At 49.0% G+C, this 26,402-nt stretch overlaps 1 protein-coding gene across 3 annotated transcripts in view; it reads left to right on the forward strand.

Annotated features, from left to right (window-relative positions):
- AAR2 (AAR2 splicing factor) overlaps positions 1-26,340 on the forward strand; it is a 30,238-nt gene extending 3,898 nt beyond the window's left edge. Inside the window, exons 3-4 of one of the 3 annotated variants that reach the window (XR_016472015.1) lie at positions 1,026-2,567; positions 4,469-26,340. Coding sequence is in view for 2 of the 3 variants with exons in the window: in XM_031605612.2 (XP_031461472.1) it covers positions 1,026-1,193 (168 nt within the window). In the remaining variant the exon portion in view is untranslated. Of the gene's footprint in view, positions 1-591 lie in introns of all 3 variants that reach the window. The other 2 variants (XM_031605612.2, XM_090152337.1) reach the window with 2 other exon arrangements.
- The last annotated feature ends 62 nt before the right edge of the window (positions 26,341-26,402 follow it).

Below are 26,402 nucleotides of genomic sequence, written 5' to 3' on the forward strand. Positions count from 1 at the left end.
CAGCACAAAGAAGGCATCAGCCAGCTGTTCCTTCCATGCAATGGGAGTTCTGCAAGCACTCTGTCTTGCTGGTTATCCTCCCAGTTCAGGGGCACCTGAGTCTTTCATGCCCTCAGATTTCATCTGCTTTTGTTTTTTATGTTGGCTGATGAAGCGGATGCCCTTAGCATTTTCACAGCTGGATGGTTGCCTTCAGTGATCACTGTTAGCCCCTGGTAGCAGTTACCACATTTCTGGTAGGAAAGAAGAAATTTGCCTTTTGGTCAAACAAAGCCTCTCCTTGTGAGGAGTTCTGCAGTTCTTAGCTCCTGTGGAGTTTCCCTGATGTGCTGAAATAGTGCCAGGAGACCTCTGGGACTTTTAGCACTGGATATGTGCAGGTGGACTGGAAGTGTGCAGTGGGATGGAGGGGAATGCATGGTCCAAGTGTTCAGCTTTGAGTGCAGCAGTTCTGTTTTGGGGAATTTGATCTGAGGCAGGAGCAGTATGCTGTGTCCTTCCTTGAATATGCAACCCTGACAGTGTTTAAAGGGGGGGGGGGGGGGGGGGAAAAAGATGAAATAAAGAAGTGTTGGTGATACTGTGTTACAGAACTGCTTTGGGAGCTTTCATGATCCATCCAGCTGTGAAAACCCATGGGTGTAGCCACCTTTGACCATGTCAGCTCATGCTGTGAAGCTGCCCGCTTCACAGTGGCAGGTGAATTCTGTGCTTTTCTTTCCCTCCTGCTCACATGGGGATCTTTTACTCACAATTGAGCATATTTCAGAATTCTGTAATACATATCTAATTGCATGTATGCTACTACTTAAAACAAAGTTACTGCCTTACTGTTTGTTAGCCCAACTGAAGGCAGAATGGCTGTGGGATGAGAAGGGATGTGCAGGCTCTGCTTAGGCTGTCCCATATAGGTCTGGTTCCCAGGAAGTCTCATCCTTTCCCAGTGAACCTATCCCTGCCACATCCTGTTGATGATAGCATAGCATGTGCCACAAACCTCACTGACATCTACTTTGTTCTTTCAGGTGTTTTTTTCCTACGTGTGCAATGCTGCTGTTGATGGGGCCTTAAGGAAAAAGGCTGAAAAATTCAAAGCTCACCTAACAAAGAAATTTAAGTGGGACTTTGACGCAGAGCCTGATGATTGTGCTCCTGTAGTGGTAGAGCTTCCTGAGGGCGTGCTCGCAGACTAACTAAAGTGCTCACATAGAAACACTTAAAATCACTTTTACTCCACAACCTTTTCCAGCTTTCTAAGTCATTTTCTGTCACTAATTTCTCTTGCTGCTGTAAAGACAGATTTGGGAAAACTAGGATTCCTCACCACGTGAGAAGACCAGAATTGTTGGAGCTGTTTGAACACAGCCACATGGCTTTGGACACCTTGTTTTTCTTCTAGCCCTTCTGCAACAACTTCTCGCTCTGTACTGAACAGCTCCTTGCTCTGGTCTTATCTGTCTGGCTGGAGGTGATGCATCTCACACCTGGAGCCTGTGCTGCTCTTGTTTGATGCCTCTGGAGTGAGGAGGGTAAGCTCACATGACTGGTTATAGCTTTCAGCAGCCTGAACCTGGGCTCTGACTGGAGAACTTCTACTCTTCCTAGGCTCGAATTACAGGAATGTAACCAGAAGCATTACAAAACTGTGTCAGATCCTTAGCTGCTTAATGTGATTTATTGCTATGTTGTGGAGGAGCACTCAAAGCTGCGGCAGAATTCATCCCCTTTTATACCACTAATACTGAAATATCTTTTCCTCTAATTCTGTTGAAACCTTTTGTACTTACTGCTGACACTCTGTTTAGCATGAAGTAAAAGAATGTTAACAGTTTGATAACATTCATTACTGGACAATAGTCATCCAGGTTTTGAAGCAGAGGAGAACTAGCATGAGATGTGTGTCAGACTTTTACATGAACTGTACCCTTCTGTTTTGTTGTAATCAGAAACTTTAAGTACTTTCACAAAAGATGGTCTCTTCTTTCTCCCCGTCTTCCTTAAGGTAGGTTGTAGGAAAACTCTGTGGGGCTCATTAGGCCCTGCAGTCTGCTCATTAACCTTCTCCCCTGGTAGACTTCTTCAAATATTTATCTGTATGCATAGCTAACAAGATAACACTGCTTGTCATTCTTTTGTACTTAAAATAAATCTTCTTATCTTGGTCTTGTCTACAGAAAACATCTGTACAATTTTGTTATTTTATATGTATATTATATAGCTGAAGTTTATGGTGCTGTGTGGCTAGTCTGTCTCACTGGAATGTCCAGTGTCCCCAAAAGTAACATCACAGTGCTTTCTGTTACATCTAAGTTCAACTCATGATGAGCAGTACATGGCAGGGCACAAATGCAGCATGTTCTGGGAAGGGAGTATGTGGTGGTATGTTTCCAAATAATCAGTAACCTACTGCAGGAATCAGCTGCCAGAAGCCCTCATGTTGCTGCCTTGATACTGTTTTTTCACTTTCCTCAAGGGCTTTAAACTCCATTACTCTGGTGTCTTGGTTTGTCCATTTTCAACAGACTGAATACTGAACACGAGCCCTTAGGGGAAGTCACTGCAGTTTGGTGAGTGTTTTGTTCTTTACTCTATGTGCTTTCTTGGCCTTAACATCCATGAGATCTTTTATACTCTGACTGTGCTCTTCTTGTCCTCTTGCTCTTTGCTTGCCTGTATCCACAGAGAGTGCTGTCTTTGCAGTTGCCATTTGGACAAATTGTAAGGGGCATTTCCAGATTTGATGAAAGGTGCCTGTTTGGTTTGTTGGCTCTTTGCACCAACCCAGTGACTGATTCTGTTGCTTTAGAGCAGAACACCAGTTACTGATGTAACTAAGCAGCATTGGTAGCGTGGAGCCTGGGGACCATCCTGCCTGAAAGGGGAAAAGATGAATAGTGCCTGGTGCTTTTCCTGGCTGAAAACCAGATTGGCCCAACAGTGTCAATGCTTTGCAGACTGTCCTGGCAGTATTCCTGCTTCTTTGATGGATAGGTTACTTTGAGCATGTTTTTGGAAGTTAATTATCAGGTTTTGTTTTTGAGATTTAACATGTAGCAGCCAGATTCCCATAATAAACTGCAGTTTTAGCAACCGAGAACAGAAAATGTAATTGTTCTTCCATCATGCTTTTGGTGAGGTTGTAATAGATGTCTCTAATTAGACCCACAAAGGAGGTGGGGAAGAAGTAGGCCTTTGGGGGCATCATCCATTTGTTACGTGTGAAACAGAAGCAAGGAACTTTCAGATAAATATAGATTGAGGTTTAGTACTTGGAGTTCAACTCTATGAATCAATTGCACACTTAAGGCGAAGAGGGAAGTCGGCACATACAAAGCAACACGCATTGAATGTTTGCAAGGGGAGATGGTCATAAATCTGGGAGGGGAAGGAGATGAAGGCTGTTATTCTTGTTGAAGTCAGCAGGAAGGCAGGCATAAATGGAAAGCTGTAGCATGTCATGGCAGAAATATTTTCTTGCCTTTACATAGCCTGAGGCAACCTATGGCTGTGATAACACTACCCCTTCCTTCCAGCTAAAACAGCTGGATAATCTGGTATGATAATCTGAAAGCAAAAGAGAGAATTGTGTGTGTGTAAATACAGATTACTGCACACTAATGAAGTGTAATAGGTGATGTGTTTGCAGCACTGATTCAGCAATGAATTAGGGTCAGGCCAAACTGCAGCGTGCATTGTGAAATGGCACTGATGCATGAGGTATGTTGGCTTTGTGTGTATGTGGAGAGCTGTCCAGCTGCCAGAGCTGTGCAGTGAGGCAAAGTGGTATTGTTCTTGTCCTCTGATATGTGCTTTCAATGCAAATTGTGTTGGAATGTGGATTCTGCTCAGTCCTGGGTGAAGATCATCAATTAAGGATCAACAATGGCATGAGCTGACCACTGGGTACCCGAGAGATTCACTGCAGGTGACATCTACAGTGCAAAGCCCACTGTATTCAACCTTGGGAGCCACCATTCAATTTTCACTTCCTTCATTGACTCTTAACATCAGGCAAACCAGAGCTGAGTCTCAATGATATGTATTTTGTATGTTGGCCTCTGTTGTTCTGCACCACCCTGAAAAGAGTTGCTTCGAGAGTTTTATCGATCTTGGAAATGAGAAGATGTGAAGTGGGTTGTAGAAAGCTGTCTCCATCCCAGTGACACGGCACACCCTTCTTTCATTGGGAAGAGAAATAGAACATCCTTCCCTGCCAGTTCATGCAGCCTCTGGTTTAATTTCCACCTCCTTCTGTCTCGTCAAAAGGGCAGGTGGACTGTATCCATCTGTTTTCAGGGGGGATTTCTGCTGATGGCTTCATTGTGTTGCCAGTGAGCATCCAGAGTATAGTTTTGCATATCCAATTGATTTTACATGGCAGCTATGCCACCAGTATTTTAACTCCTGTGACAGCAATGCTTAGAGTCATTGAAGGGCACCAAGGTCATCTACTGTTAATTCCATGCAGGCACGTGGAGTGGTTCTTGTCTCACTGCTTGACTGCTCCATGCTTTCACTTTACACCACTTAACGGTGAGTTGAATTTTTGTTATTTTCTGCATTGTCTCTTACAGCAGTCCTAACTTTTCTGTGTGTCTTGTTTCAGCTCAGGTCTTTTCTATTTCTATTTAATGTTCCTATTGTTAGTTACTCTTGTACCTTTATTTTTTCTATTCCAGAAGTAACAAATGTGAGATTCTTAAGCTTATAGCAATTAACAGGAGTCTGTTGACAGATGGCACCTCTGTTTGGAGCAGTATTCGTTTCAGCTATTGCTAAGGTGCACCTTTGTCAGCTGGACGAATAATGCCAGCTGCTGTGGATGGAGCCCTTAGCACTGAGCTTCTGGAAAATGGACAAAGATGAAACAGAACGTCTTGATTCCTTCCTCTAGAAAAGAAAATAACTTACCTCGGATCCTGCTGTTTGTTGTCCAGCAAAGCTGGCAGTGCAGCCCTGTTACTACAAAAAGGATGTACTGTGAATGGCTGTTCCTTCATGATGTGGTCACCTACTCTATAGCTATTTCTGCTCCTTCTCAGAGAAGGTGCACCTCCCTGCATTCAGACTGGGAGTAGTCCAGAGCCATCCTGCTGAGGCAAGTGCTGTACAAGCCACAGAGTGGAGCTGAAGCACAGCTGGGAGGATGCTCCAAGCAGCATGGCTGTGCTGGAGCCTGTAATTAATGCAGGGGAGGCGTTGATTCCACAGGGGCTGCATTAAGAGCATAAATGAGTTGCAAGGCAGCCTAACTGCAAATAAACAAACAAAAAACAAATAAACAAAAAAGTCTAAATGGATTAATCAATATGAGAAAAAATCCATATACGCAGAATGTTAGAACCATTGCTTTGGAGTTGTTGAGTCTGTTTCAGCTGCCTCAGGGCTTTGCAGTTCCACAAGGAAGGTGCTCCTGTCTGATGTTGCAGCACTGGGTTGTGTGGCCATGCTATGGCCATGCCTTGCTGCCTGTGGGGCTCTGCTGGCATGCCCTGCTGCTATGCTCACCTCTGCACGCAGCACCCCCAGGAACTGGCTGAGAAGGCTGTGCTGGGCTTGGGCTGTTTGGAGGCCTGGCAGGTGTCACCTTTGGGCAGGCAAGGAACGAGGGTGAGAAGGAACCAACGTGAGGATGTCCTGTGGTCCTAATTTATCATCTCAGGCCCCTTTGCAGACATCATAATGGCTGTGCGGGGGGGCTATCTGGCCATTCCCTTGTCCTGTGCCTCTTGTGTCAAAGAGGACGTGTATCCGAAGCACTGAGAAGTTTCCCAAATTTCATATTCTCAAAGCCGTAATGCTTGCATGTTTTCCCCACCTGCTGGTGAGCTGGCACTCACTAGAACTCTGCCCTAATCCTGCCATGTCTCTGCACATTTCCTTATTGTCTTTTTGCCAAAATTACTCATAACCTGGTACTTGGAAGAAGCTTCTGAACAGGAGGGAGAGCAACTTTTTACATAAGCAGGTGCTGACAGGACAAAGGGAAGTGACTTTAAACTGAAAGAGGAGGTTTAGGTCAGGTGTGAATGGAAGTTCTTCTACCCAGAGGCAGTGCAGCTCCAGCACTGCTGCCCAGAGCTGTGGGTGCCCAGTCCCTGCAGGTGCCTGAGGCCATGGCTGGGCACTGGGCAGCCTGAGCTGGGGAGCAGCCAGCACATGGCAGGGGTGGGGCTGGGGGGCCCTTCTATCCAAGCCCCCAAGTATCAAGTGCTGGGATACCATGACTATTGTCACAGACCATGTGTATTCAAAGTGGTGTCAGTGTTCTCCAGCAGTGTTGACTCCACACCTCTGCACATCGCAGCTTCTGACCAGCCCAGTAGCAGTGCCCACTTTCAGTCCTCAGTGGGTCCCCTGGAACTTTCTCTTCACCAGGCTGAACAAACTCAGCTCCCCCAGCCTTTCACCATAGCAAAGGTGCTAAGACAGAGCTTTCTTTGTGCTGGGCTGCCCACCAACAACCCCCTGGGGCCTTCACATGCTGGTCTTGAAGGGGCTACCTGTTCTGGTGCCCAGCATCACCGCCTCTGCAGAGCAACAAAACAGACTTTGCACCATCTCCAAGCAGAGCTGACTGTTCTTAGTCACAGGAAGGAGAATGATTCCTTTAATACAGTTTTCTCCAGGATTTTATCTAATGACATCAATGTGTTCACATTAACGAATAGCCAGTGCCTCCTACTGTTCCATGCACAAAGCAGGTGTGAAACATTCAGTGGAATAAAGGGCAAGGGCAACTGAGGCCTCAAATGCTCTGAGGATGTCTCAGTAATGAAAGCACTGTTTCTGGGCAAGTGGAATCATTCTATCTAACAATCAATGAATATACAGATGCTACAATTATGAAATAAACAAGAGAGTTTGGCTAAGCAGGTTATTATACCAAAAATAGAATAAATGAGAGTGCTTACCCTTGACCTGGGCTCACTATAAAACTCCAAAGGAGGGATCTCTCAAAAAAGATCCTCCCCCACTGGTAGTCAGCTCTTAAATAGGTCTAGGAGAGGTGAAGCCAGGCTCCACCCCTTCCGGCAGCACAGGTGAATTGCCTTCACCTGTGCTCCTGTGGCTGACTTATTGCTCGCCTCAGGTGATCAATCAGAGTTTCAGGCTGTGATTCAGCAGTTCCTCATACACATGTGAGCAGAGGGTTACTGCATCCAACCACAGGCTGTGTCTGGAAAGTGACTTGTGCAGCTTTGACTGTCTTTGGTCTAAGAAATTAAAGCTAGCAGCATCTTTATGCCTGCTCTATAGTTAGTGGAGCTGAGGAACAGAATCTTCTGCTCAGCTGCTGCCTGATCACTGTTCTTCATCAATATCATGTTTGTGCACAAAGCTGTTTTTCCTCCATTCCATTTCTTTTTCCCTCTGTTTCTTATCCTTACCTCTTTTAATTCTGCTGACTTGCTGGAAAAACATGAAGGAGGAGAGTTCTGCATGCCTTTCCTGCCTCTCTGACCTGGCCTTTTCCCTAGAGAAATGGAAACAGGACAAATCACTGAGTGGGTGATGTGGGTGATTGGTGCTCCAGGCATTTGCTTTCCCGCAGCTGACATGCAAAAGTACTGCTTTGTTCTGAGTGCCTAGTACTAGTTTTGTCAACACTGACAAGGCTACTGCATTTGGAAAATGCTCTCCGCTCTGACTTAGTACCATCCACTTGCATCTCTGATGTGACTTTTTTTTGTTTTTTTAACCTTGGCCTCAAGTATGGGAATGGCGTCCAAGCAAATCCATGTGACTTCTCTGCAAGGGCTTGCATTCCTCTAGATCCTGACTTGCCAGGCTTTACAAGTGATTTGTCACTTTCCTGAACTCACTGTGGTTCATCTATACAACTGGACTTCAGATGAGACAGTAAGATGCTCAGGCCTTCACAGGAATGCAGCCTATGGCAGAACAGTTCTGCTTTGGAGAACCAGTGGGATACAAGGTAGAGGCTGTGCCTCAGCTTATTCACTGGTGACTAGGATGCTTCTCAAATCTGGCAAAATATAGCTCCTCGAAGGTGTTATACAGGTCTGCAGAGGTTGAGGAGGCAGTGGGTCAGGTTGAGGTGCACAGGGCTGAGGACCGCAGAAGCCATGGCCTCAGCGGAGAAAGTGTTTGGAGATATTCCCCTCCCTCCTCTCCTGTCTTTGGATCCCATGCACAGCATCAGTCCTGATGGGTCCAAGAAGGTGCACGGTAGGACCTCCATGAGAGCTCTGTGTTAGTTGAACCTCTGCACATTCAGGGAGAAGAACAGCGGTTTGCTCTGACGACCTTCCCCTGCATGGATGTCCATCTGTGTCTCCAGGAGATGAGTCAGAATGGGCTTTAGGATATGAAAATGTGAATGTTTGCTTGGATTTGCCAGGAAGAGACTAAGAACATAGTATGGGGAGGTGTTTGATTGAGATGAGGTATTCTGTGAGCAGAATGGGTGGCTGACCATGCAGTTTGGGGGAAGTGAGACAGGTTGTGTCTGTTGTGATGTGGAAGAACAGCAAATTCTGAGGGAGCTGCAGGGCTGGGGATATGGTTGGGGATATTGGGGCCAGGATGAAGCAGACCTCTGTCCCCACAGCTGCATTTCTTCCTACCTGCTGGGCCTTGGCTCCCTGGCATGAGCAACACAAGCGTGTGGCTGTTGATGCCCCTGGGCTGTACTGCTTTCTGGCTGGTGCTGAGTAATGGGCTGGTGGATGTGGAGGAGAGCAGCATAGCCCTCCAAGCAGCCCCTGGGAGCAGAGCTGGGGCTGCAAGCAATATCCTTCCAGCAGCGCTTCCCTTGATGCACTGCAGCCAGGCTGGGATGAGGGGGAGGACTGGGTTCTGTGGCTTGAGCATAGTTGGAGACATGGGTTTCTGTGGCAGGTCCTAGTTCTGCAGTAAAGGACCTGATTGGAATCTGGCACTTACTACTTGACATCAATTGGAAATTTACTGGTGAGAAAATGACTTTTGGGCCCTCTACCAGCCACTGCACTTGATGAGCTACCTAGTTGCATAATAGCATGTACCTAGAGAGCAACCTGTCTGAGGTGCAGCACCAAGCAGCTCTGTATTTCTAGCAGTTTGAAGTCAAATGTTCTGAATCCAGAAGCCCTCCTTGACTACTGCAGCAGAGATGGATGCAAAAGCAAGAAAAGCCCATCTGCCTTGCAGGCTGAAGTCTGTGTTTGCCCTGATGTATGCAGTCTTCCATAGAGTGAGCACCTTCTGTTAGCAGCAAAACAGGAGGCTGCTCAGGGTTTATGTGGCAAGGTTTTGGTAGCAGGGGGCTGCAGGGGTGGTCTCTGTGATCAGAACCCAACAGCTGCCTCATGTCAGATAAGAACCAGCTCCTGACAGCTTCAAAAGGGAACCTGGTATGGTGCCGAGTGCTCCTGTGAGAGAGATGTAATAAGGTAAAAAAATGCTGCACAATAAGCAGCTGGGAGAGAGGAGTGAGCCTTGAGAGGGAAGCAGCCCTATGGCCACCAAGGTCAGTGCAGAAGGAGGTCAGGTGCCCTGGGCACAGAGCAGCAGCTCCCTGCGGTCCAGGAGAGGCCCACGGTGGAGCAGGCCTTCCCCCTGCTGCCCACGCGCACCACACGGAGCAGATCTCCCCTTGCAGCCATGGAGGAACCTGCGGTGCAGCAGTGGATGTGGATTGAAGGAGATGCAGCCCACGGAGCTCCACAGGAGCAGGGCCTGGGCCGGAGCTGCAGCCCATGGGGAAGAGCTGCAAGGAGCAGAAGGGCTGGGGAAGCCGGAGCAGTGCCCAAAGGATGGGCCCCATGATATCGAGCCACAGTGGAGCAATGCTTGGAGAGCTGCAGCCCATGGAAAGCCCACGTGGGATCAGCTCAGGAAGGACAGCATCTATGGGAGAGGCACACCTGGAGTAGGGGAAGATGCTGAGGATGAAAGAGCAACAGATGATGGAGTGTTCTGGACTGACTGCAAATCCCATTCTCTTCAGGAGGAGTTAGAAGAGGGCAGATGGGAGGAGGTTTTATTTTGCTTTTAGTTTTCACTGATTTAGTCTATTATCAGTAGGCAATAAATTTTGTTATTGTCGCTTATTGTTAAAGTTTTTTGCCTTTGATGGTAACTGCTGAGTGATCTCCCTGTTCTTGTCTTAACCTATGAGTTTTTCATTGTATTTGCTCCTCATCCTTCGCAAAAGGGGAATGAGAAAGCCATGCAGCGAAGCTGAGCTGCCCACTGGTGCTAAACAATGCTTCCCTACGTCCTTCTGTCAGCTGAATCACCCCTTTTCTGAGTAGCAAAGACCTCTTCAGTGCCAGTAGTGCCCCAGGCTTGTTCCCTGCACAGTGGTTCCCCATGGCAGCTGCCACGTGCTAGCACATTGGTAATGGAGGCTTCGGGAAATAATCTTTCACCCTGTGTCTTTGTAAGCAAGGAGAGCCAATGTGAAGGACCAGAGGAGGAGCCTGTTGCTGAGGTAACCTTTCCTGGAAAGGTTCTGCTTTCCTTCTGATCCTGCTTGAAAAACATATGTCAAGTTTTCTGTACTCTTGCAGCAGAGACAGGTGAAGATGCTTGCTGGCTGTGCTCCCTTGTTGTAATGCCGATTGAGGGCAGCTGTCATATTTTAGTGGGACATCATAGGCTGATGAGTGAGTTGGATGCTACCCTTGGCTTTGTCCTCCTCACAGCAAAGCCAGTGAACAGTGCCATTCTGGACAGCCCTGTCAGGGGGAAGCAAGTGCTTTACTCCTGCAATGGAAGAACAGAGGCTAAGAGCACAAGTTTATCCCTCTGCCTCCGAAGCCCGGTGCCAGGCAAGGCAGCACCCAGCACACTGAGGCCTGGTGCAGCTGAGAGGAAACCGGCAGCCGCCACTGTGTGGGTGAAGGCCTGTGGGCCTCAGGAGACCTGCTCCTGTTACAGGCCAGGTGCAGGTCCCTGAGCTGGCACGAGTGCAGTGTGTATGACTGCCTAGCTGGAAGATCTGTGTTCACAGCTGTAGCTGGAAAATGTTTTGAAGCAGTCCAAGCATTTGTCTATAGCTGTCAGAGTTGCGCTCTCCTGAGGATATGTGGTGGCATGGTCTTGACTTGCAGTGACAGAGTGACAGATGTGAGCAGACCCAGTGTTCTTGAAACATCTCCACTGAGCCACCCCTCCAGACAGAAGGGATGGTGGGCAGCACAGGATTGTCTGCTGTCAAGAGTTTGGGATGCAATCATAGGAAGGCCCCATTAAGTCTGGGAAACAAGGCCTTGATCAGTGTCGGGATCAGATACATAACACGCAGCCATGTTCCAGAGCCCTGTGCATCTGACTTGGGAAGAGAGCACGTTCCCTACCTGTGGCAGGGTCTTGCTGGGTGGCAGGGCCTTGCTGGGGCTGTGCCTCCACAAGCAGTGTGGGGTGCAGTGCTGTGGCCTGTCAGCATCTCATGGTGTGCAGTGGTTTGGCTGCAGCAGGCAGCTTGAAGGAGATCAGACCAGCTCACTGCAGCTAGAGGCAGGAGGGCTGGACCTTTCTCCAACTCATTCTGACCTTGGGGTAAGGATCTGTTCTGTCCATGGATGGGAGCCAGTGTTCCCCAGCTTGTTTCTTCTCTCTGCATGTTCTTTCTCCCACAGATTTTTCTCTCTGGGCATTTATTTTCTCGCAGGCAAGTGACAAGCTGCTCGCAGAAAGGTCAGGCTCAGGAGGGCACACATCTCATTGGCACTGACACAGAGCCCAGCTGCTCTTGTGCACATGCACCACATGTCCCCTCCACACTGCCCATGGCTTGCTGCTAGAGCACCGCTCCCTCGACCTTCTGTGCAGGGGTCCCATATTGCCAGACCCCAGCTGGCTGAGTTTGAATAGTCTGTGGGATTTCACTTCTTCTCTAGGATGAAGCATGTGCCACGTGTTGAAACCAGCAACTCTCAGATGAAGCAGCTACAGGGACGGCAGTTGGGATGAAGTGGGTGGGAGGAGCAGCGTGCGTGGATGTCACCAGATCTCTCTGTCTCCTTGGAGCCCTTCCAGGATGCTTGTACCCTGGCTGCAGAAAGACATGGCCATTTCTGTGTAAATTCCTTTCACTTGACCTGGACCTACTGTCTCACTCAGTGAGAAGAAAGCTGTCTATGTTTTATGGCTTTTTCCTCCAAGCTGTGTGTTTTTCCTCAGGTTATAAGTGTCTCTGGACTGTGCCACCCCCAGGCTGTTGCTGTGCCAGGTGCTGTATGTATGCAGAATGTCACCCCCACCCAGCCTGGGGCTGGGAGGCTGCAGCTTAGGAAAAAGCTCTGGCACCGTAGGCATGACAGATCAGGCTGTGATAACAGCTTTGCTGAATCTCTAAACCTTAGCACCAGATGAAAAGGCCTAAATTGATGTTGCCAGGCAGAGATGAAAATGCTACTGAGCATCTGGTATAGTAGCTCCCCTTGGTAAGACCAAGGTTCTCAGTGTCCCTCTGACTGATGTGGCACAGGCTGATGAGGGCAGGTTTGTGTATGGCTTTGTGCATCCCACTGGCAGAGCCTGAAACAGCTCTGGCTTTGGAAAAGTCTTTGCACATCCTATAGCCCTAACAGCCAAAGGGAGTCCTCTAGCCTGAGCCTGGATGAGAGCACAGGTTCAAGTTGCAGTGACAGACTCCAGAGCTGTAGCTTGCAGAGGAATGCAAAGAATGCTCTTGCCCTCAGTAGCAATTCCAGCAAAACATCTGGCTGCCCATGTCAGGACTTTTTATATTGCTTCCTTGAAGAATTTCTGCCTTTGCCTGGCACTGAGACGGGCCTTGAGAGATTGTATGGCATCATGGAAGTTGACAGCTTCAAAGTGAGAGTTACATGCTTGGAGGAAGGGGCTGTTGTAGCCAGTGTGGTCTGATGAGGAGGTGGTGCTGAGCTGAACATACTGTCCCTGCACTGCTCTGGTAGACACTTACACATCTAAGTATTGCCACTATGGCACCTGACAAGCGTGTTAATGAAAGAGGAGCATGGAGGTGACAGAATGTCCTGTAAGCCTAATGAAGTTGATCACATCAGATGATGTTCAGTACAGTGCTGTGCTATAACCCCATACCCTGGCTCACGCGTGAGACTCTAGAGCACCCATCTGCCCTTCCCCAGCTGCTGTGTACTGCTCCAAAGGAGACCATCATGTCAGCAGCACAGGGCAGGTTACCTCCCACTGACTGCCCTCTCCTGTCAGTGCCCTGGCATGGTGCAGGGGCTGAGCAGGGGGCCAGCATTTTGTGGGAAGTGTCCCTCTGAGTTGGCAGCTACCTTCCCATTTCATCTCTGTACTTGGCTTCTCCTGCTTCTTTACAGCTGCATGCCCCAGCCAAGGCAGTGTGTGTCTATACAGCAAAGCTATCTGACCTCTGGATAGCTGGTAGTGCTAAGGAACGCAGCATAATGTGGTGAGTGCACCCACACACACACTCAACCCCGCGGTGGCACTGCTGTGCAGGTAGGAGCAGGCTGAGGGCTGAGGCAGGGTGCTCAAGGCTTGAAGTCCACCTTGTCCCTCAGGCATGGTGCCCAACCACCTCGGTGGGGACTCTGACTCCCAGTGCAGGTGAAGCTCTCAGCCATGTCTGTGTGTGGTTTTAGCAGCCGGCTCTCCTGACCGGCACAGTGGGAAACGACAAATGTCCCCTTCCTATGTGTGGCAGCCCCAGGTGCAAAAGTGTTGAGGAGTGCCTAATTGCTGTGCTCTATAAAAAGAAAGAAGTAAGAAGGGCTTTTGCAGAGAGTGTAATCTCCTGGGGAAGAAATAGTTGCACTTTTCCACCCACACCATGCACAGGAAGCCTTCATGCATCGACTGATCCTTTCCTTTCTACTGACCATGGTCAGATGGTTGGAGCCTCCTGCTGGGGCATACATCTCCTTCCACCACGGGGCAGGACCAAGGCTCTCCTCCCCCTCTCATCTCTGTGCCAGGCTGGGCAACTGGCACAGCCATTCTCAGTAGGATCCTCTTTGGAGGATTTTAGTTATGGGTGTCTCTAATCCTCAGCTGCCTCCAGTAGCTCCTGTGACTTCAGCTGGCCACACATTGCCCAGTGCAGCTCACATGGCCTTGCCAATGCTCCCCCTCTCTGCACTGTCCATCTGTATCCCACTCAGGCAGAACCTCCTTATGATCCCAGGGCCCTCAGTGGGTGTTACTGGCCATGCATCTTCTCTGTAGTGACAAGGCATTGACAGGGGGATGCCTGTGGTTGGTGAGGTGTGTCTGAATCACAGGTAGCGCCAAGGCTGGGGAACCAGAAAAGCACAAGGGAAGAGATGGGATCTGGGGCAGACAGAGCTGCTGGAAGTGCTTGGTGACCTTAAAAGCATTCTTCCACCCAACAAGTGATTTAACTGGGGAGTGATTTGTTGCAGGATGTTGTAAAGATCAGAAGTATGAAAAGAGATTTGAAAAGCAGTTGGATAAAAATAATTTAGTAAATATAGTAATATATCTGCAACCTTTGGCTCAGAAAATGACCTAAATCTGGTTGATCAGGGAAAGGTGACAGGGCCCTGGAGGAGTGGAGGTGGTGGGTTGTGCAGCTTTCCCAAACTACTAGCTGTGCTCATGGGAGCTGGCAGAAAAGGAGGGCTGTTTCTTGAACCTGGTTTGTTTGTCTTGAACTAAACAGGTTCTTCTAGATGTGTCATTCCCACATGTTTCTGTCCTCTCTTCATTTTCTCCTACTTAATTACATTGTGGTACCCTTCACAGAATCTCCTTCTCTGTAAAGCACCTGGAAGCCTGTGAGGTCAGGGACTGACCCTTGGCCATGCTCAAAATGCAGCAATCGGCACTGACTTGCTTGTGGGTACTAGGGGTGAGCAGTGGAGGAGAAGCAGTGGCTTTCAGAGTGCTCCCTCCCCAGATGTTGCCAAACATGGCTCAAGAGAAGCTGCTCCTCCTAAACATGGAGCCCATTCTACCCCTGCCTGTCCTTATTGTGGGTCAATCAATAAGGGAGTTCCAAGGCCCATTGTAGCCTCCTGACTTCAGCAATGCAATGGGATGCTCCTTCAGTGTTTTGTTCTCCAAATGGAGTGTCTTGGTTCCAGTCCCTTGCACAAGCTTATCAGGAATGTTGCAGTAAGGTGACATGGACACCAGTGCCAGAGTTAAGGGTGGGAGGTCTGGCAAGTGTAGCAAAGAAGTGTAGCTAAGGTTTCTCCTGGTTATAACTAGATTGTCAGGCTAAGAGAAAAAATTGCATCCAGTGGAGCAAATGAGGCTGCAGAGTTTGGAAACGGAAGAAAGCTAGCAGAGGAGCTACTGGGAGCTCAGGGTGCTGGGTGAGCAGGGGTTACCTGGCCTTGAGCTTACACTCCTTGCAGCAAACTGGACAGGCAACTGTGAAATGGCAGCCTGCAACATGAGCATCTGCTGTTTCTTCTACTCATATAAAAACATGCAGCTGCTGGGGGAGGTTCAGACAGCAGCCAATGGGCTCTCTATCGCAGTGAAGGCCAAGCCAAGCTCCTGCCACAGCCATGGAGCGATCACAGCCATGACTGGAAGGGGAAGGAGCAGCTGGCGAACTCCTCAACACAGCCAGGAAAACTGGGCACAGCATCTACAGGAGTGTCTTATCACAGACACACAGGCCTGGAGATTGCATTGGCAGAAGCAGCTCCCAGCTGCAGGGAGCTGGGGCTCAAAGCAGCTTCTTGGGGGTCGTGCATGGGATGATGGGCAGGGTATGAAAGCACATGGCAGATGACAGGTAAGAGTTAGTGCTGCTTTACTCATCGCAACACAATTTGCCTGGCTTGTACTGAATGCAGCACCAAATTGTAAGGAGCTGCCTCCCAGTGAGGACACAGTGTACCAGAAAATCAGGTGCATAGTTTGATAATGATATGATATGATGCTACAGTTTTGGCTCATACAAACAGTAACAAGAGACAGGAGCAGAACACAAGGAGCCAAGCATCCAGTGAGAGAACTGGAAGAGAGAGGGATGTGGGAAGGAAGTAGAGAAAAGTAGATATAGTCTGCAATGGGAAAGATGTATCTGGATTACAACTGAGGATCTGCCTGTCCTGAGGAGGAGGATAGCTGGGCAGAAGATGGCCTTTTCTTTTCCCCTCCACCTGTCAGAGGGATTCTGCCTTTGGGCTACAGTGTCACATTTGCTGGAAGGTGATGATGTTTGTTTGTCTGCCCTCATCTGGAATCTGCACTCTGTTGGCAGAAAGGGATCAACTCCCCAGGCTTTTCTCATTTTTGCTTTGGATTTTATTTTCTTAATTGGACATGCAGCCACCAATTCTGTGAGTAGGCTGCTGCAGGAACTGGTGTGCTGAGGGAGAAGCTGGCTAATGATGCAGGGAGCTGCACGAAGCATCACTGGGGGATGCCTCATGCAAATGCATAATATGCATAATTTACTGAGACTTTAATATTAATGTTCAACCTAGCCTAACCCCTTGTAAAAACAATTAGCAACAAAACTGCCTTTGCAGCTACATAGATGTCTCATTCTTCCAGTGGCAGCAGTAGGGCTTTTCTTCCTCTGCTCCATTTTGCCACTCACTCTGGTTCTCAGCTCCTACTCAGAGGGCAGGAATGAGGAAAGAAAGACAGCTTTTAAAACTCCATGCTGCTCTGGGGGACCATTGAGGAGCTTGTCTTGTCCTATATTTCTGAGGATCAGCAGAGCCCTCAGGACTCCTCGCACTACCTCTCCTTCCAAACATGGAGAAGATTTTGCTTTGTAGCAAAGTTTCTTTTCTCTCTCTTTTTGTTTAATTTTACCATCTTGGGCCTCAGTTATCCTCATGCCTCTCTCCCACCCAGCTGCCATTTGACAGCTGTCTACCACTTTGTAGTTGCCATTCAAATGGAATTTGTTTGGCTGGTATGATACCATGTATGAATTGATGCAGTCAGTGGCATTGGGAGTGAGCTGATATCTTATGCAACAAACCTCCATTCCCACATTCAGCTGTGCTCTGGCCCTTGCTTCATGAATTGCTGCCATACATCCACCCCAATGGAAGTGAAGCCCAAGCCTGACCCTGGTGGCTATGGCTCTGAGAGGACAATATCCTTTTAGAAACTGCTTCTCATTTGGGCAGCTTCTAGAGACAAAAGCCTCTTGGAGAGCATCTCTGGAGACTGATCCATAGACCTGCTGTAGCATCATGTGTCACCTCATTGTTTCATTCTCCCCCTGCTAACCATCACCCAGTTCTGACTCCTCCATCCCCAGTGACAAGGGCACCTGGGTGAAGGCTTCTCAAGTTGTGGCACTATCAGAATTTAGCTGAGGGTGGCAGTGTGGAAGGAAACAGGAACTGGGGAAAGGATAATGCAATATCCACTTTTCCGCCAGCCTTCACACCCCAGAGAAGGAGAGTGGCCAGCTAGGGATAAGGCTCAAACACCTCTTGCAGCATATTCTTGTATCTGCACACAAACTACTGGAAGGGCTCACAGAGAGGTCTGCAGTACACAAAGCCGAGTGCTAGGTCCCTGTGTTCATGGCAGCGCTTTGCCTCTGTTAGGATTAAAAGTGAAGAAGCTGTGGTCTCTCAGCACTCCTGCTCTGACCTCCCATGTTCTTTCATCTCAGCAGACAGCATAGCCTTTTTTTCCCCTAGAAACTCTTGAACTGTGTAAATCTGAGCAAACCTTCTAGTTTTGGGGCTGGGGTGTGGGAAATGCCTTCTTTAATGTCTGCATCTGAGCAGTTTTTCTTCTTAGAAAATGGGAGGGTGAACAGAGAACAGCAATTCATAATGCAGCCTTCCTTTCTCTTACTTGGTGACTGGTGAGGAGGGGAAGCACAAACTCTCAGCTTCTGCCTACCAAGTGATGCACTGTTGTTAGAGCTTTGAAGCAGGAAAATGCTTAAGAATATCTTTAATTCCAGAGCCTGGAGTGAATTCTCACAACTGTGGAACAAGGCTGAGGCCCACCTTGAGGATACTGGAGAATCTCTCCTACCCCAGCTCTGCAGCTATGGATCCACAGCCTATATGCTCCTCTCCAGTCTCTGGCTGTCCATGGCCAAAGCCTGGCCTTCCCAGTGACTCGGGCTTCTTGCAGAGGCAGGCAACGTCCCTGGAGGTGTGTGGAGAAGTGACTACAGGTTTCAGTCTGCTTTGTGTTTCCTTTGCAAAGCTGACCACGCACTTGAATTTCCCCATTTGCTTCCTGAAGTTCAAAGCCAAGGTGGGGGGCACATTTGGACTGAACGACATAACCTGGTGATCTAACAGTGGTGTTTAATCTGTCATGGCAAAAATGATGACTATTGCATGCCTTCCAGAACAGAACATCAATGGGACATTCAGGCTGCAGTTCCCACACAGGGTTCCTGGTGATTTCTGGAGCTCCCTCAGTGCTGGAGACACCATGCAGGGCTGGCAGACTGGGGCAGGACCAAGGGAGCCACTGGGATGCTGGCAGCTGCGACAAGACCAAGCTCAGATCCTCAGAAGCCTTGACTCAGAGTTATGTGGCTGCACCCAAAGTTATGTGGCTGCTCCCTGCCCCTTCTGCCCCTTTGGGCACCACCCTGCTGCCCTTCTCCCTGCCCCACAACTCCAGTTCCCCACAAATGCCCTCACTGTCATGGAGCAGGGCAGCGAGGAAGGGATCAGAGATATGGCCAGCCAGGCACTCCCTTTCTCACCATGGAGAGGAGGGCACTGCTGAGCTGGAAGGCACTGCCTGTCTGCCCAGCGGCTGCATTGCATTGCTCATCTCTCCTCCTCCCTGCTGCTGCCCTCATTTGGCTGATTCTGTAGATGAAAAGTGGCCTTTAAAATATAGGACAAGGTCATGCTTCTCTTCCTGCAGTCACAGCCCTGTGCAGCTGTGCCCTGATGCTCACTAACATCAGCTTTGAGGAGGCACTGTCTGCAGGTGCTGAATGCCCCGTGGGGATGCAACACCAGCAGTGGTACACAGGCAGCAGCAAGGGTGCAAGTTGGTGGTGATGTGGTGCCCGCCTCCAGCACTACCACAGCATCCATCCAGACAGGCACTGGGCTGGTGGCTGGGGGGCTGGGGCTAGCATTCATTTGTGCTGCTGCTGTTTCAGAGTGGGTTTCTTTCCATCAAGTGTCCTCTACACCGTTTCCATGAGACATATTGACAGCTTTGTGCTATGCAGTACAGATGCCCAGTCCTGCTTGTGGGTCTCCAGAGCAGAGGGAGTTGGGCTGATGTGTTTATAGTTGCTCCTGGCCCAGTAGTGCCCTCCACTATGGGAGGAAGGTTGCTTTCCTTGCAAGCAGGAAACACTGCTCTTGCTCACCACCAGTTCCTGCTTGCCCCTCCTGGCACTGCCAGTACTAGTTACAGCTTTATTTGTCCATGGTGCATCTCGGCATAGGAACTGGCATGCCAGCAGTCCAGTATCTTTCAGAGCTGACGTTTTGCAGACTAAGAAATGTGACGAGAGTTAGGTGGGGATATTGTGTTTGCAAAAAGCAATAGAGTGGGAAACAAGGTTGTTGTCTGGGAGGGCTCACCAGTGTTAGGCTGTTCTGAGTGCTCCGTATTGCGCTCCTATTGTTGCTGCTAGACATTGTCCTCTGTAGTGCAAACTGTCAGTACTTCAGCCCGCCTGAGCCAAGGTGAAGTGTGCAAATGAACTTCCCTGGGAGCAGTCCAAGCCTGAAAGTCATCTGCTCTACCCACAAGCATGGAGAGATTGAAAATAAAAGGCTTGCTATCTCAAGGGGAAACGAGTCAAAGGCAAAGCCTCCCAGAAGCAAACACTGAGCAGCTGAACCCCATCTTGAAGAGAATTTTTCTCATTGCAGTCCCCAGTAGTTTTCCAGGTGGATGCCAGGACTCCCATAGCGCTTTCAGTTAACGGAGGAAGAGAAACCTGATATCCTGGCCAGCACTGTGTCTGTGCAGTGCCCAGGGCTGTCCAAGCTGCTGACAACTGTTCTGTTTCTTGGAGCTGCTGTGTGCTGCCAGGATCTAGCTCTCTGATAGGAGTACCCAGTGTTCCCAGGAGAGGGCAAGCTGCCACCCCAGCCCAAAGGATTGCTGTGTTCTCCAGGGTTCTGCACAATCTGGCTGGAAGTGATCCCCCCCCAGAGCAGGGGAACAGGCAGCACTGGCCTGGGTGCTGAGCATACTTCTCCACTGAGCTGATGGCTGAGTGCCTTCTACCTGCAGACCTTTTCTCTTGGAAAAGACGTGCTATTGCTGAAGAGAGGCAGCAGGTTGTCAATCCACAATAACCAGATGGTGTTGTGCCTCTGAATGTAGGACAGGGTGGACCTGTAGCTTTCAGTGTTCTTGAATTGAGTGGTGCCTGAAAGCTTCCTTTTCACCTCTCTGAATAGCAGTGCAAGGCTCAGACATTTGCTGCCAGCTCCTGACTGTCAGATCGGTGGATCTGATGGATCCCCATGGGTGCAGCACTGGAGGTAGGACAGAGCTGCTACAGGGGTGAACTTGGCCTCCGGGAGTCAAGAAGTAATTACTGTAACATGGACCTCATGGACCTAGCCTTCTGATTGGTACCAGATGAAGCATCCAAAGGATTGATCTTTCTCCAGCTTGAAATTCCTATGTCTGTCTCTGGCTGAGACTGGAAGATGCACCCTTTGAGCAGATTCTCTCTAGGAGATGATGAAGAAGTCCTAGGGGTGACTGTCCTTGACAAAGGGGTGTCTCACTGATTCTTTGTCTTGTACATTTCCCAACAATGCCTTTTGGCTCAAAGACACTCATTATTTATATATTTCAAAGTCAAGAACTCTGAATTCAGAATTTATAACTTCATTAGGGTATTTTGTTTATTCATTTCCCAATTCATACTGGGGCATGACAGTCATCCTTCTATCTTTCTGCTAAGGAGTTAAGCCCATGATTAGCTGCTAATTTATTAGCCCTTTGGACAGTACTTAAAGCTGTCTGCAATTAGGTATTGACCACTCACGTAGTGATCTTTGGGTTTGTCCCACAGCTTGGGCTGTGATTTTAGCTGTAGGAGGGAGATGATTGGCTTGGTCCTTCCCTACTCTCTTGTTATCCCTTGGTCAATCAAAACTTTACAAATAACTGAGTTGTGCTTGATTATGGTTTGGTTCCCTTCCAACCTGGAATACTGCATGATAATGAGCCCAATATCATACCAGAGCCCTGGGTAGTTGGTATTTGTTATCAAAGTGGAGAGACATGCCCTGTTTTACCTGCTTGTGCCAGGTGTTTCTCTGCCACCTTGTAGTCTTGTCAATTGCAAACAACAGAAGAGGCTTGGAAAATGTCTTTGAAACCATAGTGTTTCAGGGTGATCATTCTAATCTTTTGTATGGGGTAGAGCTGTACAAAAAACATCTCTCGTCCATGCTGTGATCACTGGACAGGCTCCCAGCCAGCTGATGTAATGCTGGCATGAGGTGTTTACATCTTCAAAATCATTGAAGAAGTACCTCCAAGCTCCTGAATATGCAATATCTGCGACCCCATTTGGCTCTCAGGTGTCAGATCGATACCTACCATATCTCAAACAGTGATGCCCAGAAAGACCTGGCTCTTTAGAGCCCATCAAAGTGGGAGCCTTCCATGGGTGTTAGTCAACAGAGAAATCTAGCCTTCAGATTAGTATTTTGGGGTAATCTCCAAAAGCATTATAAATATCTTAGGAACAGTCTTCGGGTTTTTATGGAGCATTACCAATGGAGCTTCTGATACTTGACATGGAGTTGATATAAAGTGGCTCAATTAAGGACCTAAACCCCTCTCAAAGACTCAACCAACTTGATGCCTTTGGCTTCAGGATGGGCTACTGCATGAAAATATAGGCAAATATGGAAACTCTATTCAGGCATATCCCAAAGGTGCTCAATAAATCCATAATAGAGGTGCAATTGTTTGCTCTTTCATGCGCATGCTCACAGAGGCTGTTGCCAAACCTCCTTGAGTCCATGTCCTATTCAGTTCTATGGGCCTGTTTGGCCTTGCCGCTTCCAGATGTCCTCTCTGAGTGTTTGTAAGACTGTTTGCTGTCTGAAGACTCTAAACCTGCCTATCCTCATTCAAATAAAACCCCCATGGTTTTGGGGGTTAGTACATCAAAAGTGTATATTATGGCCACTCATTATTAAATATCATTAAACTTCTCCCAGAAGATTGGCATCATGAAAATTTTGTATTGTACTACTTCATTTTAGTAAGGCTGGGCAGAGGTCTTGAGAAGGATGCAGGAAGAAATCTAAGCCAGGCCAGGCAGTCAAGAAGAATTACAGTGAAACCAGACCAGAATGATTTCAGGCTGAGAAGTGACCTGTGGTGGACCTCCAATTACTCTGCCAAAACAGTACTGATGTTTGAAGCATCTATTTGATTTTGGGGGCATGGATTTGGGAAGTAGCTGCTTGTTGCTGAAGATTGTAGAAACTCTGACCCAAGATGACCCTTTTATTCCTCTACAAGTGAGGGTAGGGAATGAATGAAAAGAATATAAAGGAGACTTGTACTTCTAGTCCCACTGCAGCTCACAGCAGCAGACGAAAATGGGAACAAGAGCATGGTAGGCATTGGCTGCTGCCTGCTGCTGCTCAGCCACTATGGGCAATGTCAAAGAAACTGCCTCAGTCTGTCAATAACCATCAATTCAGCGAAACTGAAAAGATCAAAGCTTACAGCAAAGGAGAGGTTTTATTGTGCAGGCCCACCAGGGTCTGTAAACTTGCTTCTACGAGAGCTCAAAAGCTGAAAGGTTGCATGACTTGTCCAAACTTCACTTTTGGCTTCACAGGCCCCATAGGCACTGCCAGCCTTATACTCTTTTGGGAGAAAGAACCAAAAGCTGCTATTCCTCCAAACCATTACTCTCAGGCAAAATACCTGGGAATAGTGGTGTTCCTTGGGAAAGGAGGATTTAAGTACAGAAAGCCTGGCTGACAGTGAATGATGCACTGCTGTACAACACAGGACCACTGTGTTTTTCCTAACAGAGCTGTGACATGCTGGACTCTGTCCCAGGGCACAGTGTTACAGATGGAGTGGGAAAGAGACACAGAGGAGAAGCCTTCTGGGTGTGCAGTGGTCTGTGGCAAATGGTCCAAGTGGCAGGTACTGTAGACAGCAGCATCACCCCTAGCCAGGGCCTGCTTTGCATTCACACTGCCAGGTCCCAGTAAGGAGCAGTTGGCACAGCCAGGTCAGTGCCCACACTGCCAGCACATTCCCACTTGAGTGAGGGGGCTTTGGGAATTTCCCAGGAGTGGGAGTCAGCTGAATCATAGAATCACAGAATTGCTCAGGTTGGAAAAGACTTTAAAAATCATCAAGTCCAACCAATAAAGTCTGAGTTCTGCTAAATGACAGACCTGGAAGTTGAGCTGCAGCTCAGCAATAATTAATGTAGTACTTGTTTTAATGACACTAACTGCAAAAGCAGAAAATGCAGCATCTGCATGACACCAACTGCAATGGCAGATGATCCGTGACTCCTCATTTTGAGACATGACAAAAGGAAGCAGGACACCTGGCTTCCATCCTGCTCTCAAGGATGCACCAGGTCACACTCCCTTCTGTAACAGTTGGATTGTACGAAGGATCCCTCCTGAAGACTGCACCCCCATTGCAATGTAAGAGCAGTGCTTGGCATGAACAAAATTCTCTCCAGTCCAACTCATCAGATGTCATGAGAAGATGACTTTATATTGTAAGGCCACTGCCTTACAATATAAAAGGCAGTCTGGTGGCAATCTCTTCAGCATGCCTGACCTTTGGACCTTATGGTCCTTTACCATAGCCTTTCACAGAATCACAGAATCGTAGGGGTCAGAAGGGGCCTCTGGAGAGGTCTCAGGGTGCTGGTGGGGTTTCTCTGGGATAATCTGGTGTTGGTCACAGGAACTGAACTGCAGGCTGAAGCTTTCATTCACAGGGTGAGAGGGAAAGCAGCCTGGCACACAGCTCCTGCTTCGTGCTCACTGTAGTATTAAGAACTCAGAAGGAAATCCAGCTGGGTGGCTTTGCAGCTTCTAACATAACGTCTTGTCCAGCACACCGCTGGCTGGGCACTCACTGCACAGTGCTACCGTGCCCCCAGCTCCTGGGACAGTGGCACCGAGAGCAGCAAGGGCACTGAGGGGTGGCATCCTGTATTGCACTGGGAGCTCAACTGTCTCCCTGACCCTGCAGATACATCCTTAAGGATGCTCTGAGCGAGGCAAGGAGGGGTGAGAGTGCTGTGTGTACCCCCCCCCCCCCCCCCACTCCACCATGGGCTCAGATATACAGGGAAGTCTGCACAGCCCCTTCTCCTTTGGTTAGAGTGGCATCCAGTGGCCCATATGCCTTCTTGAGGAGCTGTGTTACAGAGCCCTCACTCTCACTGGCATGCAAGTGTCCATCCCCGTTTCAAAGTCTCTTCCTCAAAACCCTCACCTGAATGCAGGGGCCTCTGCCTCCTTCCATCTCTGCCCTCCCCCTCAGGGCTGGCCCAGGGTCCCTCCCAGTGCAGCTCCTGCAGACTGCAGTGCTGCTGGCTTTCTGATATCACTCACAGTGTGCTCTTAGCCAGGGGCAGCGATGTCGCAAGAAATACCCTCTTGGGTGCACATGGGAGGACAGAGATGGAACTGCACTGCCCCCACCATCAAGCTCCTCAGACAGAACAGATGGCCAAGCAGAGCCATTCCATCATCCTTTCTGCCATGGCTGCTCCCGACCCAAGCCAACCCAACCTGAGACCAGCCCTGTGGCCTGGGCTCCTGCTCTGCCACTCTATGCCCAGCTCTGGTGCGCAGCATGGGGCTCAGGTGGTCTCGTGGCACCTGAGATCAGCCCTGTCCCATGAGACATCACACAAATACAGCTGGGAGTGTGTGTAGGGGATTTATTAATAACCTGCCTGATTTCACCTGCCTGCTCAGTCATAACAGTCCCAGACATGCTGCCTTTCCTCCCCCGTTTTCCATATGCTAATGCTTTCCTCTCACCTGCCAGGGGCTGCTAATAGACTTCTTCGTGTCAACCTGATAGACAGCCCTTTAATTTTCTCCTCCTGCAAACTGCGTGGTCCAGGAGAAAGAGGTCATCTGCCAGATGAGGTCTTGTGGTCTGGTGTGCTTCCAAACCATTTGGGACCCTGAGCGGAGGGAGCCGAGCCATAGTTTGGGGCAAGTGGCCCCAGGTCCCTGCCCATGCTGCTGTGCCCAATCCATCCCAGGGGTTGCTGGCCTTCAGCAGCAGGTGCTGCACTGTCCTGCACCAGGTCTTCTGAGCTGGATAGAGCTGTGCTCTGGAGCTGTTGCTCATGGCTCCCCTAAGCCTTTTCTTTGCTCCTTAAAATGGCTCTGCGTGCAGCAGGGTGAGTCTGGACATGGCCCAGGCCAGCTGAGCACTTGGCTGCTGCAGCACGACATGATGCAGGTCCCTGCAGGCAGCAGGGTTGCAGTAGCCCAGCTAGGGACCATTGGGCCACGTAAGAGTGGGGGCAGGAAGGGCCAAGTTTTGGCCTGGGAAGCTCCAGAGGACCTTAGCCTCTCCTGCCTACTGCTGCCCACAGGGCTTTTCCCCTTCCTGTCCTTAGGCCTGCAGGAGGCTGAAGCCATCCCCAGGAGGATGCTACTTGCTGGTGAGCAGAGAGCTCCCTGTATCCCTCTGCATTCATTTCCACAGATCCCCAAGCCAAGGCAGTTCTCATGCTGTCCTTTGCTTTGTTTTAGAGGCCTTCAATAAGGCCTCAGATCTTTCAGAAAGGCAAGCATGAGGCATGAACCTCTTTTTGTCATTTGTTCCGCTTGGAGTCTGTTCTGCCCACTGCTTTGCAGCAAGCTCAAATGTTTCCCCTCCCCATACCCTTCTCCCAGCTGCTGGAGGAGGTTGGTGTCTTGACCAGGACCTGCAAAGAGCTGGAGATGGGCACCAGCATCCCCTGGATCAGGCTGGGCAGTGGGGGCTGGTGCTCAGCAATCCCCAGGGCCCTGGCGAGGCCCTTCCCAAACACCCTATTGAGCCTTCCCTATCCCCTCAGGCTCTCAGGTATTAGGCTGTGTTTCTCAATAGTTACCCATACTGAGCACCTTCCTCTATTCTTGGACCTTTTGAGCATCTTTTGTTTCCCAGGCATTCTCCTCTCCTCTCTCCCTTTATTTTTAAATTAAAAAGGATTAAAAAAAAAAAAAAAAAAAAGACGTTTCCATAGGAACTTTGGTGAGAAGCTGATCCCGACTCATTATTTGCTCAGTGAAAGGAACTTTATTTTCATCTGTTTGTGTACATTGTCAGATTTTGGCTAAACCTACTTTCCTGACTTTGTACAGTGCGTTCTTTTAATCTTCATTTCAAATGCATTCATCCCGTGGCTTAATTTATCCCATATTGTGATCAAATTTAGCTGAAAGCAATCTGCTTTGCCAATTTCGAATATTCATCAGCTGCCTCCTTCATTCACTGAAGCAAACCCCACTCAGAACAGGCAGCCATGG

This window comes from Phasianus colchicus, chromosome 17 (genome assembly GCF_987193195.1).
Source record: "Phasianus colchicus chromosome 17, bPhaCol1.hap1.1, whole genome shotgun sequence".
In the NCBI taxonomy this organism is placed as follows: domain Eukaryota; kingdom Metazoa; phylum Chordata; class Aves; order Galliformes; family Phasianidae; genus Phasianus; species Phasianus colchicus.